The 16416-nt window shown below is 42.5% G+C and overlaps 1 protein-coding gene across 1 annotated transcript in view; it reads left to right on the forward strand.

The window, feature by feature from the left end:
• Nucleotides 1-5589, forward strand: part of hlcs (holocarboxylase synthetase (biotin-(proprionyl-CoA-carboxylase (ATP-hydrolysing)) ligase)) — a 49085-nt gene extending 43496 nt beyond the window's left edge. Inside the window, exons 10-11 of the mRNA XM_087846977.1 lie at nucleotides 4196-4409; nucleotides 5021-5589. Of these exons, the coding sequence (XP_087703103.1) occupies nucleotides 4196-4409; nucleotides 5021-5192 (386 nt within the window). The 3' untranslated portion in view covers nucleotides 5193-5589. The remainder of the gene's footprint in view (nucleotides 1-4195; nucleotides 4410-5020) is intronic.
• Nucleotides 5590-16416: the final 10827 nt, after the last annotated feature.

The following is a 16416-nucleotide window of genomic DNA, read 5'->3' on the forward strand; positions in this document are numbered from 1 at the left end:
TTAGTCCTCGCCTCGGCCAAAGTTCGCGAGGGTGGTTGTGCAGGTACACAGTGTGTCAGGTGGTACCAATTAGCTCCAGCTTTACCTTTACCTGGACTGCATGGGTTATACATTGAATCACCTCACAGGGACCAGTCCTGGGTTCAAGCCACTTTCTCTTGTGAACTTTCACCCATGCCCACTCACCAACCTTTACTGCTCATTGGAGTTGCCTCGAGCTCAGCCAGCTGCACCTGCTTAGACAAAACTCTGGTCGGTTTAGTCAACGCTGTTGTATGTTCATCACGACTCACCTGCCAGACATCCAGAGAGGGCATATGACCTCCCTCTCATGGTGGGCCAGGGCACCTGGGGAGGTTCTCATTGACATGAGAGCAATGGGGAGAGAGTCCAGCCACGTCAGTCTATTTCCATAACATAAATCTTTCTCTTCAGAGTCTTATTGGCCCTTTCCACCAGCCTTTGTGAGGCAGGATAGCAAACTGAAACTGTGTTATACCGCCAGCCTTTTCTACCCCTGTCAGTTCTTTATTTGAGAAATGCGAGGCATCATCGGAGCATGTGCTCCTCGGGACCCCAGACCAGGCTATTAACTTGTTTTTCAGCCACTTCACTACAGTCTGCGCTGATTCATTTTTGCATGATACTGCTTCCACCCAGCTGTGAACTTTTCCACCATCACCAGCAAGGACCTGACCCACTCCCACATCAGTGAAGTCAGTTGTGATATCTTGAAGTGGAGCCTCTGAGACTGAAACCTTACCACTGGGCATTTGTAGGGCGCCCTTGGGTTGTGCCCATTGCATGTGTGACAGCCTGTGACCTAGTGACTACAAATGTGGTCATGTGGGGGTCATGTGGGGGTCCCAGCAGCAGGTTTCAGTGTTCGTCTGGGTCCTCTTCTTTCCTTCATGGGCAAGCCCATGTGCTTGTTTCAGTAGCAGGTGGTATAGTTTCAGCTACTATTCTTCCATCATGGGACCTCCAGAGTCCATTCTTTAAATTTTTATTACATTTTTAAATTTTATTAAATTAAATTTTTTTATTTCTCCCGATATCCAATCCAGTCATTTAGTCAGGATCGGACAGACAGATACTGTGGCCTGAGTCGGCGTCTGGGTCCCGTCAATACTGTCCCAGATCCCAGACCTAGGATGGCATCTGATTGGGGAACCTTGGCGCTCCTTCATACTGTGTCTGGTTGGACACTCCTGCTCTGCCTGTGAATGGGTTTGGAAAAGAGGGATAAGGCTCCCAAGGCCCTGTTGTGATAATTTGGCATTGGAGAGGACCTTCACACACTACAGACTGCCTGGATTGCATTATTGGAGTTATGTCGTGCACCTGTAAGCCTTTCCTACAGGGTGGCGGCCCATTTTAAGCACTCCAGCATCCATCCATTCGCTTCCGCTTATCCTTTTCAGGGTCGCGGGGGGCGCTGGAGCCTATCCCAGCTGTCATAGGGCGAGAGGCGGGGTACACCCTGGACAGGTCGCCAGTCTGTCTCTGTCTGAGACAGACAACCATTCGCACTCACATTCACTCGCACATTCACACCTAGTGGCAATTTGGATTATCCAATTAACCTATCCCCACTCCAGCATCCCTTTGTGTTATTTCCTTTTTTATGTCTCCGATAGTCAGTTGGGTATTCCTTAGAACTCCCAGAGGTGATCCCATTACAGGTTGAATAGTATAGTGTATCCTTCTCATGACCCGATGCTGGCTTCCTTTAGTAGTTAACGTGTGGTGTCGCTCCCCTCCAACTTACTCAGCAGGGTCTCCACCTCCGTAGGTGTCTCCCATCGTCTCTCCCTGTAGGATGGTAATCCAGTCTGAGGCTCCTCCTCCCACTGGGGGAAATTAGGAAGGTAGGCCTCAATGTCTCTTTGGGGAACATACAGCAGGCCTCTTCCATCTACTACTCGTAGAGGCAGTTGGGTTATTGGTATTGATTCCCCGCCTTGATCTCTCGGTCACGGTTCCTACGAGTCTGGGGTGGAGATCTCTCAAATGTGAGCTGGGACCCCTCTGCACCACTCATTGGGGGAGGAGTGAATACCCCTGTGAAGTCTCCCACTAGTGTACCCTGAATCTGGGTTGTTTCCTTCAAGTCGTGTGGATCCTCCTCCAATTTTCCACTTGTCTTGGATCTCGTCCTCCAATCGGAGTCCTCCTGTAGGGCTGACCCTTAATATGCAGCCTGTCGATGGCATGGAGGGCGTGCTGGCACTGGTTTGTGCTTCGTGGATAATCTTTTTGGTGTGGAGTCCGGGGGGGCTGGTGAACTCCCGGTGCTAAGTGATCCTTCTTGTTTCAAGGTAAGCTCAGCAGTGGCCTGCTTCAGTTCATTCACCTGCCAAGTGGATTGAATTACCACCTTTACCGCTGTGTCGGCCATTTCTGTCACTTCCCTGTGAAGTGTAGCATTTGCCTTCCGATCCGAAGCCTCATCTAGATCCAGGACGCCAGTCTTTACTGGGAACAGTGGGGGTACTGCCCCCAGCATCAGCATAAGGGGGCAGCGTTGTGGGCAAAGCAGGTAGAGTCTGGCCGCCCCTCCTTTTTCTTCAGAGTTCCCTTCTCCACCTTTCTGTTGCTTTTTCTTTCATTTCTTCGCTTACTTCCCTGCTGCTGTGTGTGTTTGCAGCAACTGGTTTGGCTGGAAATGGCCATTCCTGTTTATGTGGTTTCTTTGGTCACAGCTTGGTTGATTTATTTGTTCGACACTGCAAGGAGTTGTATAGGAATTTCTTTTACTTATGTATTAATCACATTATCTAATTGTATGATGTATGTATGTATGATGCCTTGGTGCCACTGAATTTGTCTGACACTCATACGTTAAGACGTTAAGACAAATGATGGGGGTCTAGTAAGGAAGCAGATAACTCCACAGGAAGAATCTTTTGTCTCTTTGTGGACTCTGGGAGGTAGCAAGGGAGTGTGAACCTTAAGGTGTGAAACAGCTGTGTGTCTTTTGTTCCTGGAGAAGGTATTTAACTGAGAGCCATGCTAGGCTCAGAGAGACTCTGCTGACCGTCTGCCCCGCGGTCATGTAGGCTTGGTTGTGTTTTTGGATTAAAGAATGTTAGCTACCGCTCACCGCTCATCTGCAGGCTTTATTTAAATAGAAAACTTCCACAACAGAGTTTACACTAGCTGCCCAGTACTCACTGTTCACATCCTTGTTTTGTTTTTTTTCTGCAACTTCTGTCCAAATCTAACATGAGGATGGGGCCTCCCCAGTTGTCACAGCTGACACAATGCAAAGTCAGTTAAAGAATAAAAGTTAAAATTCTAGCAGAACGGATAGTACGTTTTTATCAGGGAAAACATTGGTATGCTGGCCCTTTGCTCCTATTGTACAAAAACACCACTATTCTACCTTCTTGGAGTTCATCTTTTATAAACAATGCCCTCATTTCTGCACCAAAGTCACTGCAGATCAGTGCTGTTAGATACAGCTCTGTTGTATTCTCATCTCTGCTTTAAGGAATTTGTTTTTGCAAAGAAATTATAATCTGTCGAATAAAACGGCATGAAAATAACGTACACGAGGCATTGGTGACCATAGAAAACAAGCAGCAGAATTTATACCTACATTTCTGCTGTATATTCACATATTCACACATTCTATCCAGTTAAACATTTTTGCACCCTCACTTTGGGCCTGAAATAGCTTACAGTGCGTTCACTAATTGGTGCATGTTAAATGTTAAAGTTCACGATGGTACGATTGGACTGAAAATGTTTGGCTTGTTTGGAGGAAAGCCTCTTCTTTCAAAAATGAACTTGGTAGCATGGCTTGGGTTTGCATCTGAATAAACCAGAAGACTTCTGGAACAATGTCCTTTTATAGTAGCACGAATTCTGTCAGCACAGCGTGGATGGTTTGGGCTTTTGCTGCTCCACCATGAGATATCTGCAGTCAGATGTGAGGCCATCTGTCTGACAGCTAAAGTTTGCCAAAATTGGATTGTCTAGCATAACAACGATCCCTGAAGTACAGCAGCAACTCTACAACATAGTGGCTAAAGAGGAAAAGAATCAAGGAGCAATAATGACTCAGAGTAAAAGTCAAAATGACGATCCTGATCAAAACGCTGTGGAGGAACCTCGAGAGCTGTGCATGTGCACAAACCCAGGTTATCTCAGAATATTGTAATTATCTCTTATCTCTTCTTCCCTACAGGCTGCGGGTTTAATGTGACAAACAGCAACCCAACAGTGTGCATCAATGACCTGATCCAGTCGTACAACTTGCAGCACAGCTGTAGCCTGCAGCCGCTCAGCTGTGCCCAGCTCATCGCGAGAACTGTCAACTGCCTGGAGGCCCTTATTGACAACTTCCAGCAAGGAGGCCCAGAGTCTGTCCTGCCCACGTACTACAAGAGATGGCTCCACAGGTGTGTAACGTAGACAACTTGATGCTTTGAACTAAGAGTTCACTTTTACTTAGAATCACTTTCTTTTAGCAACATGGGAACAAGGATTTAATGGGCGATTTTCAGTCTAGAGATGCACTGACCGGATTCAACTCAAGTATCCTTATGATACCACTTCCTATTTTTTCTTTGACTGACCCAGTCTCTAATACAGGGAAACTGTAATGTCTCTTTAATTACAAATGACATAATATTTAACAATCTCTTGGTACCTCAATTTGTATCATGTGGATACAAATTGAGGTAATTAAATGTGTTCTCTTTATCTTGTGATTAAATCTCATTCAGTCACATTTAACTGTCTTTTTCTGATTCGCCTGTTAATAGACTTTTAATCTTTTGTGTACATGTATCCTTCCCAAACACTAAAATGCAGTCAAACCTAATTTATATGCCATTGTGCATTCAGAAGTACATAACATAAAACGGCACATAAAATCCTGAAACAGATGGCGTTTTGTTTGTCATGTAAAGTGGCTCTGGAGTTGGGTCTTAACTACTGTTCAACTTAAGTTTACTAGACCCCACATTCACATTTAAACTGTAAAAACTGCTCTTTGTTCTGACCTCAGTGGAACTTGGGTGCGTCTCTGGAGTGAGGACGGCCCAGAGGTTCAGGTGATGGGTCTGGACCACAACGGTTTCCTCCAGGTGCACAGCAAGGAGCAGGGCGTGGTCTCAGTGGAGCCGGATGGGAACTCGTTTGATATGCTGAAGAATCTGGTGGTCATCAAAACACATTAGGACCAAATTCATAAAGCACAGACTCATCGTGTGTGTGTGTGTGCGTGTGTGTGTGTGTGTGTGTGTGTGCGTGTGTGTGTGTGTGTGTGCTGGACCATGTTAACCAGATGTTTTTATGTTGGTCAGGTTACTTGTTCAGAAACAGTAGTGACAAAGACAGAAAACATGATGAGATCTCTGCATTGGTAATGACTGGTGTGCTGGTCTGGGACTGCTAAATGATGTTAATGTCTTACAGTGTGTATTCATTATCTCTTTCAAAATAAATCTTGTACCCGTCACTAGAACGATTCCATGGAAACAGTGAACAGTGCGATTTGGACTGTTGCTATTTTCAGCAAAATAAAGATTTCCACACACGTTTTTTTGTCATTTCCTTTGTACCTAAACTATTCCCTGGTTTTTCTGTAATCATGATTTTCGGGGGAAGCTTCAAATGTTCCGACATATGGACCCTGGAGTGTCCTGAAAGGCCTTAGGATAAAGATGTGTTAAAGTCTAGCAAGTCACTGACAAAGGTTTTCCAGGTATGCTTTAACTGCACCGTTTAGGATCATTGTCCTCTTGACAATCTCTCACACTCACTGCACCGCTCTCCTGACGTCCTGCATTCATGTAAATGACTATTTGAATATAAATTGTGAAACAAACCTTCCATCTGACTCAGATAACGTTCGTCTGAATTGCTGTTTCCTCCACCACGTTAAAGTTGCGATGCACGGAGGGGAATCTCAATTCTGTAAAATTTTAATCACGTCAGCAGTAATGACTTATGTCAACTGGACATCACTATTATATTTCAGTTCAATTCAGTTTATTTATATAGCGCCAAATCACAACAACAGCGCTTTATATTGTAAGGTAGACCCTACAATAATAGATACAGAGAAAAACCCAACCATCATATGACCCCCTATGAGCAGCACTTTGGCGACAGTGGGAAGGAAAAACTCCCTTTTAACAGGAAGAAACCTCCAGCAGAACCAGGCTCAGGGAGGGGCGGGGCCATCTGCTGTGATTGGTTGGGGTGAGAGAAGGAAGACAGGATAAAGACATGCTGTGGAAGAGAGACAGAGATTAATAACAGATATGATTCAATGCAGAGAGGTCTGTTAACACATAGTGAGTGAAGAAGAAACACGCAGTGCATCATGGGAATCCCCGGCAGTTTCACTTCAGTTTTCTGTTTTATTTGTCATATGCAAGTTAGCACAGGGTCAACATCGCAATGAAATGTATTTGACGAGCAGAAGACAGTCACTCAGCAGAATGGTACAGAGAAACAAATAAAATAAAATAATAAAAAATAAATAGCAAAATAATAAGAGCAAAATATTAATAAGATGTAGTAAAAGAAAAAAGAGATTTTCAGTTAACTGACTAAATATATATATATGTATATATAAATATATGTACACACTAGTGATTAAATAAAGAAAATCTTAAATAGGAAGGGGTGGGGGGGCAGATGGGATATTGCACAGGAATGAGCAGCAGTACAAACTGAACAGTACAAAAGTTTTTGTTTTTGTGGCAGTTGTTACAGTATTGCACTTTTTTAAAATGTAAATATCAATAAAGTGGAGTGACCAGTGCAGCCTACACCTATTGCAGTATAGAGCGAAGTGCTCTAATAGGGTGATATGGTACTACAAGGTCATTAAGATAAGATGGAGCCTGATTATTTAAGACCTTGTATGTGAGGAGCAGGATTTTGAATTCTGGATTTAACAGGAAGCCAAAACAGGAGAAATCTGCTCTCTCTTTCTAGTCCCTGTCAGGACTCTTGCTGCAGCATTTTGGATTAACTGAAGGCTTTTCAGTGAGTTTTTTGGACTTCCTGATAATAATGAATTGCAGTCGTCCAGCCTGGAAGTAATAAATGCATGAACTAGTTTTTCAGCGTCACTCTGAGACAGGATATTTCTAACTTTAGAGATGTTGCACAAATGGAAGAACGCAGTCTTACATATTTGTTTAATATGTGCGTTGAAGGACATATCCTGGTCAAAAATGACTCCAAGGTTCCTCACAGTGTTACTGGAGGCCAAGGTAATGCCATCCAGAGTAAGAATCTGGTTAGATACCATATTTCTAAGCTTTTCAGCGCCGAGTACAATGACCTCAGTTTTATCTGAGTTAAGAAGCAGAAAGTTAGTGGCCATCCAGGTCTTTATGTCTTTAAGACATTCCTGCAGTTTAACTCATTGGTGTGTGTTATCTGGCTTCATCGACAGATAGGATTAATATTAAATCAGTGTGTAACTTTGCCAAAAAAATGTGGGCCCATAGTTTTCTGTGGTCTCCTCCCCAACGAGTGACATGTTTAGCTGCAGGTTCTCCTTCAATTGGTGTCTGAGTGGTGTCCAAAAACCTGCGTGGGCTTTACTGACTCTTGGAAAATCCACCTAACTTTTTTCTTATCAGATTCTCCTTTTTGCAACACCCTTTCAACATCTTTATACTTATCACTACACTATGCTTATCTCCTAGAAAGATACCAGGTAACAGTAAGACAGTAACTCATCTGCCCAAGGCATTTTGTAGATTGTATAGCAGCAATCTCCACTTTTTAACTTTTATCTTGAAATTGAATTCCACCTTTAATCTCAAAAAGATCAGTGATATTTTTTTCTTAATGGGACCCCAATACTCTGCAGTAATTATTAGACTCAGTTATATAGGCTCAATATTAGACTTCTTCAAAGTACAAAAGAACCCACCCACCACTTTAATCTCACTCTGGACCTTGTTTTGACATAAAGGATAGAAAATAAACATTTAACAGTGTTTCCTCTTTTGTGTGATTATTTCCTGATAACATTTACAGTTTTGGGGGGAATACATCACAGCAGATGTTTAGATATTTAGAAAAAATACCCTTCATAAACCATCTTACTCTTCATCACTTTAAGAAAAAGATCAACCCTAGGCGTCTCCTCAGCACTGTGGCCAGGCTGACCAAAAGTCTGAACTGCCAAACATTCCTTTAACCTGAACTAGACTTCATGAACTTTTCATACTTAAAGTTTTAATCATTAGATAAAAACATCCATAACCGTAGCATTATGCACAGCTGCTTTTAGTAGAATTGATAACAAGCAAAGCGTTGAATAGACACGCCGGTCCACCGTGTCCAGTCATGCTTTTCTTCTCCAAAACGTGATGTATACACACATGCAGGAGTTGCAGTTAGCTGCAGGAACAGCAGAGGGAGATCATCATAATCACGGGAAAGCAGTTAAACAGACATTATTAACACATTTACATGCAAATACATACTAGGAGACTAGCTTCATTGTTTCTGGCTATTAAGGACCCTGGGATGCACTTTATAAGGTTTTTGCTCACTGTCGACTTTGTGGATTTAAATATATTACCTCCCCCTGTATTTCCATGACACTGGGTTGGATATTTAGTTAGACTCCTTCGCTCCAGTTTATGTTTCTGAGTTAGTTTTGATTATTACTTCCTCCAAATCATCAATGTGTCTTTTACACCCCGTTCCTACAAGACTCAAAGAAGTCCTGCCATTTATTAATGTTTCAATCTTAAATATGATCACCCTAACTCTATTAATGGGCTACGTACCATAGGTCAATTCAATTCAATTCAATTCAATTTTATTTATATAGCGCCAAATCACAACAAATGTCGCCTCAAGGCGCTTCATAGATACAGAGAAAAGCCCAACAATCATATGACCCCCTATGAGCAAGCACTTTGGCGACAGTGGGAAGGAAAAACTCCCTTTTAACAGGAAGAAACCTCCGGCAGAACCAGGCTCAGGGAGGGGCGGCCATCTGCTGCGACCGGTTGGGGTGAGAGAAGGAAGACAGGATAAAGACATGCTGTGGAAGAGAGACAGAGATTAATAACAGATACGATTCAATACAGAGAGGTCTGTTAATACATAGTGAGTGAGGAAGGTGACTGGAAAGGAAAAACTCAATGCATCATGGGAATCCCCCGGCAGCCTACATCTATTGCAGCATAACTAAGGGAGGATTCAGGGTCACCTGGTCCAGCCCTAACTATATGCTTTAGCAAAAAGGAAAGTTTTAAGCCTAATCTTAAAAGTAGAGATAGTGTCTGTCTCCCGAATCCAAACTGGAAGCTGGTTCCACAGAAGAGGGTCAAAAAGCAGTATTCAGTATTGTAATTCATTATTATCTGGACGTCCTAAAGACTTCCTGAAAAGCCTTCAGTTGATCCAAAATCCTGTAGAAAGAGGAACAGGGACTAGAACGAGAAAGCGTATTTCGTCCATACTGTCGTCCCTTCATTGGCTCGCTATTAAATCCAGAAGCAAATTTAAAATCCTCCTCATCATGGAGCTTGAACAGTTAGTCCCCGTCTTACCTTAAAGACCTCATAGTACCTGTCAAACAGACCACTTCTCTCTCAGACTGCTGACTTACTTGTGGTTCCCAGGATATTTAAAAGTACAGGGTGGGCCATTTATATGGATACACCGCAATAACATGGGAATGGTTGGTGATATTAAAGTCCTGTTTGTGGCACATTAGTATATGTGAGGGGCAAACTCCTCAAGATGGGTGGTGACCATGGTGGCCATTTAGAAGTCGGCCATCTTGGATACAACGTTTGTTTTTTCAATAAGAAGAGGGTCATGTGACACATCAAACTTATTGGTAATGTCACAAGAAAAACAATGGTGTGCTTGGTTTCAACGTAACTTTATTCTTTCATGAGTTATTTACAAGTTTCTCTTTGTTCACAGCCATTGACATGTCGAAGAGTTTAACACGTGAGGAGCGGATCGAAATTGTGTTGATATCTGGTGAACGCAGTAACCGGGTCATTGCAGCAGATTTCAATGCAAGACACCCTACGACACCACCCATCTCCCATGCTACAGTTAGCAAACTGCTTGCTAAGTTTCGTGAAACTGGTTCAGTGTTGGATTTGCCAAAATGTGGACGCAAGAAAACGGTGACTAATGAAGAAACATCAGTGGCTGTCCTAGCTTCATTCAGCAAGAGCCCACAGCGTAGCACTCGCCGCATGTCACTGGAGAGTGGCATTAGTCGAACATCCCTTCGGCGGATATTAGCTACTCACAAAGGGCACCCTTACAAACTCCAGCTGCTGCAGCATCTCAACGAGGATGACCCAGATCGGCACAGAATTTGCAGAATGGGCAAAACAAACATTGGAACAGGACCCTCAGTTCACGCAGAAGATTTTGTTCAGTGATGAGGCAAACGTTTATGTGAATGGTGAAGTTAACAAACAAAACCACCGCTATTGGTCTGACACTAACCCACATTGGATGGATCCCTCCAAGACTGTTGGAACAACAAAAGTGATGGTTTGGTGTGGTATATGGAGTACAACGATAGTGGGTCCATTCTTCATCAATGGAAACCTCAAGGCCGCTGGATATTTGAAATTGCTACATGATGATGTGTTTCCCTCTTTATGCACTGAAGCTGGCACGTTCCCTGAGTTTTTCCAGCAAGATGGTGCACCACCACATTATGGGTGCCAGGTCCGAGCATTCCTAGATGATCAGTTTCCTGGAAAGTGGATTGATCGTCGTGGGCCAGTTGAATGGCCCCCAAGGTCTCCCGATCTGACCCCCTTAGACTTTTATCTTTGGGGTCATCTGAAGGCAATTGTCTATGGTGTGAACAGGATTTTCCAGAGGCTTAATATCCAAGTGTCTTCAGGCAATATACTGAACCCTGGGTTTCCTCTAATGTGTGTTTGCGTGTGAGTGTGTGTGTGTGTGTGAGTGTGTGTGTGATTAGGTGAGGCTTGTTGGCGTCATATGCGTACCAGTCGAGTGTTCCTCTCATGTGGCTGATGTGATCACACACAGATCTCTTTCTTGACTCTTCATTTGTCTCCAGCACCTTACACTGCTGAGCTCTCCTCTCCAGATGAAGTGGCAAGAAATGTGCAAAGTGGACGCAGCATGTTGCTTTCACGGGACCTCAAAACTTCCTGTATCTCAGACAAAACAGGCCATTATGGAAGTCATCATAGTGACACTACTGCAGTGTTGGTTCATTCACAGCATAAACGGACTGCTTCTCTTTGAGATTGCATTTAGATTAGTTTAGTAAAAATGCAACTGCACCATTCAGCCGTATTGTAAACAGGAGTTTGTGATGATGCACACACAGATTTACACTTGATGTGCACAAATTCACCAAAACTGAATCTAAGATCATTTAATCTTTAATCTCTCACATAAAAGGTCAGTCTTAATTATTTATTCAATTCAATTCAATTTTATTTATATAGCGCCAAATCACAACAAATGTCGCCTCAAGGCGCTTCATAGATACAGAGAAAAGCCCAACAATCATATGACCCCCTATGAGCAAGCACTTTGGCGACAGTGGGAAGGAAAAACTCCCTTTTAACAGGAAGAAACCTCCGGCAGAACCAGGCTCAGGGAGGGGCGGCCATCTGCTGCGACCGGTTGGGGTGAGAGAAGGAAGACAGGATAAAAGACATGCTGTGGAAGAGAGACAGAGGTTAATAACAGATATGATTCAATACAGAGAGGTCTATTAACACATAGTGAGTGAGAAAGGTGACTGGAAAGGAAAAACTCAATGCATCATGGGAATCCCCGGCAGCCTACATCTATTGCAGCATAACTAAGGGAGGATTCAGGGTCACCTGGTCCAGCCCTAACTATATGCTTTAGCAAAAAGGAAAGTTTTAAGCCTAATCTTAAAAGTAGAGATAGTGTCTGTCTCCCGAATCCAAACTGGAAGCTGGTTCCACAGAAGAGGGGCCTGAAAACTGAAGGCTCTGCCTCCCATTCTACTTTTAAATACTCTAGGAACAACAAGTAGGCCTGCAGAGCGGGAGCGAAGTGCTCTAATAGGGTAATATGGTACTACAAGGTCATTAAGATAAGATGGGGCCTGATTATTTAAGACCTTGTATGTGAGGAGCAGGATTTTAAATTCAATTCTGGATTTAACAGGAAGCCAATGAAGGGAAGCCAAAACAGGAGAAATATGCTCTCTCTTTCTAGTCCCTGTCAGTACTCTTGCTGCAGCATTTTGGATTAACTGAAGGCTTTTCAGTGAGTTTTTTGGACATCCTGATAATAATGAATTGCAGTAGTCCAGCCTGGAAGTAATAAATGCATGAACTAGTTTTTCAGCATCACTCTGAGACAGGATATTTCTAATTTTAGAGATGTTGCGCAAATGGAAGAACGCAGTCTTACATATTTGTTTAATATGTGCGTTGAAGGACATGTCCTGGTCAAAAATGACTCCAAGGTTCCTCACAGTGTTACTGGAGGCCAAGGTAATGCCATCCAGAGTAAGAATCTGGTTAGATACCATATTTCTAAGCTTTTCAGCGCCGAGTACAATGACCTCAGTTTTATCTGAGTTAAGAAGCAGAAAGTTAGTGGCCATCCAGGTCTTTATGTCTTTAAGACATTCCTGCAGTTTAACTAATTGGTGTGTGTTATCTGGCTTTATGGACAGATAGAGCTGGGTGTCATCTGCATAGCAGTGAAAATGTATGCTATGTCTTCTAATGATGCTGCCTAGGGGAAGCATGTATAATGTAAACAGAATTGGTCCTAGCACTGAACCCTGTGGAACTCCATAATTAACCTCAGTGTGTGAAGAGGACTCTCCATTTACATGCACAAATTGGAGTCTATTAGATAGATATGATACAAACCACTGCAGTGCAATACCTGTAATACCTACAGCATGTTCTAATCGCTCTAACAGGATATTATGGTCAACAGTATCAAATGCTGCACTAAGGTCAAGAAGGACAAGCACAGAGATGAGTCCACTGTCAGAGGCCATAAGAAGATCATTTGTAACCTTCACTAAAGCTGTTTCTGTGCTGTGATGAACTCTGAAACCTGACTGAAACTCTTCAAATAAACCATTCCTCTGCAGATGATCTGTTAGCTGTTTGACAACTACTCTTTCAAGGATTTTTGATATGAAAGGAAGGTTGGAGATTGGCCTATAATTAGCTAAGACTGCTGGGTCTAGAGATGGCTTTTTGAGTAAAGGTTTAACTGCAGCCACCTTGAAGGCCTGTGGTACATAGCCGATTATTAGAGATAGGTTGATCGTATATAAGATCGAAGAATTAATCAATGGCAGGACTTCTTTGAGCAGTTTTGTAGGAATGGGGTCTAAAAGACACGTTGATGGTTTGGAGGAAGTAATTATTGAAGTTAACTCAGAAAGATCGATTGGAGAAAAAGAGTCTAACTTAACATCAATGGTACTAAGAGTAGCTGTAGATAATATTACATCTGTGGGATGATTATTGGTAATTTTTTCTCTAATGATAAAAATTTTATTTGTGAAGAAGTTCATGAAGTCATCACTAGTTAACGTTAAAGGGATGGTTGGCTCAAAAGAGCTCTGACTTTTTGTCAGCCTGGCTACAGTGCTGAAGAGAAACCTGGGGTTGTTCTTATTTTCTTCAATCAGTGATGAGTAGTAAGCTGTTCTGGCTTTGTGGAGGGCTTTCTTATAAAGCAACAAACAATTTCTCCAGGCTAAATGATGATCCTCTAAATTTGTGACACGCCATTTCCTCTCCAGCTTACGAGTCATCTGCTTTAGGGTACGTGTTTGAGAATTATACCACGGGGTCAGGTACTTCTGATTAGAGACCTTAGTTTTCACTGGAGCTACAGTATCCAGAGTCGTACGTAGTGAGGAGGTGAAATTATTAACAAGATAATCGACCTCTGTTGGGGTAGCGTTCAGATAGCTGCTCTGCTCTGTGTTGGTACAGGGCATTGACGATGATAACAGTGGCTGGATTATATTCTTAAACTTAGTTACAGCGCTTTCAGAAAGACATCTACTTTGATAAAGTCCACTCTCCACTGCTGCGTAATCAATTATTGTAAATGTAAATGTTATCAAGAAATGATCAGACAGGAGAGGGTTTTCAGGAAACACTGTTAAATGTTCAGTTTCTATGCCATATGTTAAAACAAGATCTAGAGTGTGATTAAAGTGGTGGGTGGGTTCTTTTACATTTTGAGAGAAACCAATTGAGTCTAACAACAGATTAAATGCCATGTTGAGGCTGTCATTTTTAGCATCAACATGGATGTTAAAATCACCCACAATAATTATTTTATCTGAGCTCAGAACTAAATCAGATAAAAAGTCTGAGAAATCAGACAGAAACTCTGTGTAAGGCCCAGGTGGACGATAGATGATAACAAGTAAGACTGGTTTCTGAGTTTCACAGCTGGGGTGGACAATGTTAAGCATCAGGCTTTCAAATGAATTAAAAGTCTGTCTTGGTCTTTCATTAATTAATAGACTGGTGTGAAAAATTGCTGCCACACCGCCCCCTCGACCTGTGCTTCGAGATTTCTGGTAGTTAGAATGACTCGGGGGTGTTGATTCATTTAAACTAACATAATCATCCTGCTGCAACCAGGTTTCTGTAAGGCAGAGTAAATCAATTTGTTGATCAATTATTAAGTCATGTACTAACAGAGACTTGGAGGAGAGAGACCTAATATTTAATAATCCACATTTCACTGTTTTACTCTTTGGTTCAGATGTGGATACTGTATTGTTCTTTCTTTGTAAATGTTTAAGTTGTTTGTTGCTGGTTTTTAGTTTGTTTTTTGTCTTTTTGGAAGCAGACACAGTCTCTATGGAGATGGGTTTTTGGGGGGGTAGCAGGAGGAGAGAAGCTGCAGAAAGGCGTGTAAGACTGCAACTCTGCTTCCTGGTCCCAACTCTGGATAGTCATGTTTTGAGGGGTTTAATAAATTTGTCGATATTTCTAGAAATGAGAGCTGCTCCATCCAAAGTGGGATGGATGCCATCTCTCCTAACAAGACCAGGTTTCCTCCAGAAGGTTTGCCAATTATCTATGAAGCCCACATCATTTCTGGGACACCACTCATTTATGACCACTTTATAACACTGCCTTTCTTCCTTCATCCTCCTGTACCATCACAATATTATGAAGGTCATTTCTCAGCCCACGGGTTCTTGTGTGACAGAAGCAGAGATATATTAAGTAAAAGGGGTGAAGAGACACCGTTAAGCTGCTGCTGGTGCCAAAAGCCATCTGAAGATTATTAAGCAAATGGCTCTCTGTTGGATCCATACTCTCAACATCCTATTAAACAACTCAAGTCTGCAGGTTGCTGGGGTCAAAAGGAAGCACTCCCTTTTTGTATTAAGTGTGTGACACACATGTACAGCCCCGTCGGTGGACACGCACACACAGTTCAGACCATGAAAGCGCTGTGATGACTCTTCAGAAGGCAGATTTTAAACTGAAGGAAACAAAACCAAAAGAAAAAAGACACTTAGCTGCGTGTGGCTTTATTTAAGCACCAAAGTCACTCAGTCTGCTCCGTGTGATCGGTAATTGAACCCATTTTTTCTGCTCTCAGGAGCTCAGTCTGGGTAGAGCTTTTTTTCTCCTCCTCTCTTGTGTATTTCATAGTTTTTCTCTGACCTGTCTTCCCAATGTGATGTTTGTAGAATGTGTGTATGGTCGGTAACATGTACATGTAATGATGCAAGTGACAACTGAAGGCATAATCAATCAATCAAAGCGTTTTATACAGCATGCCTCATTCACCCATTCACCCAGGCACGATCTTCTGCACTGAAGTGCTTTCACACACATTCATTGGAGCAACTTTGGGTTTAGTTCCTTGCCCAAGGATATTTGGCATGCAGCCTGGACCTGCCAGGGATCGAACCACTGATTAGCAGATGACCTGCTCTACCTCCTACAGCCAGCCTGTCTGCACGAACGCTAGCTGCTTGTTCAGGACCTATTAGCACTGAAAGCTTTTACACTAGCTCCAGTAAACTAGGCCCTGTTTACTGGTACTCAATCAAGCCCATCATTGCCATGGTCATGAAATCCTCAGCTGGCAAAAGTAAAATACGGACACTGGGCACTCCTCCTTCACAGAGGTGTGTGTCAGTGATTGTTAGCAGAGAAACCAATAACTTCATAAAGATCATTTTTAAAGCTCTTAGAAAGCTGAAAAAGAGAAGTTGTACAAAAATATTTGTGCTTCTCCAAAATGTCCATGTGAAAGTAACCAAAAGGATAAACTGCACATGATGCAGCAGCCTGAACATGTTGTCAATGACCACATAAAGAAACAGGAAGAACTGATTTGAAACAATAGAAAACAGAACTTGTCGCATGTTTTTTTGTTTTTTTAAAAATAGCTTTA

The sequence above is a fragment of the Neolamprologus brichardi genome, chromosome 10 (genome assembly GCF_056152115.1).
Source record: "Neolamprologus brichardi isolate AB-2024 chromosome 10, ASM5615211v1, whole genome shotgun sequence".
NCBI classification, from domain to species: Eukaryota; Metazoa; Chordata; class Actinopteri; order Cichliformes; family Cichlidae; genus Neolamprologus; species Neolamprologus brichardi.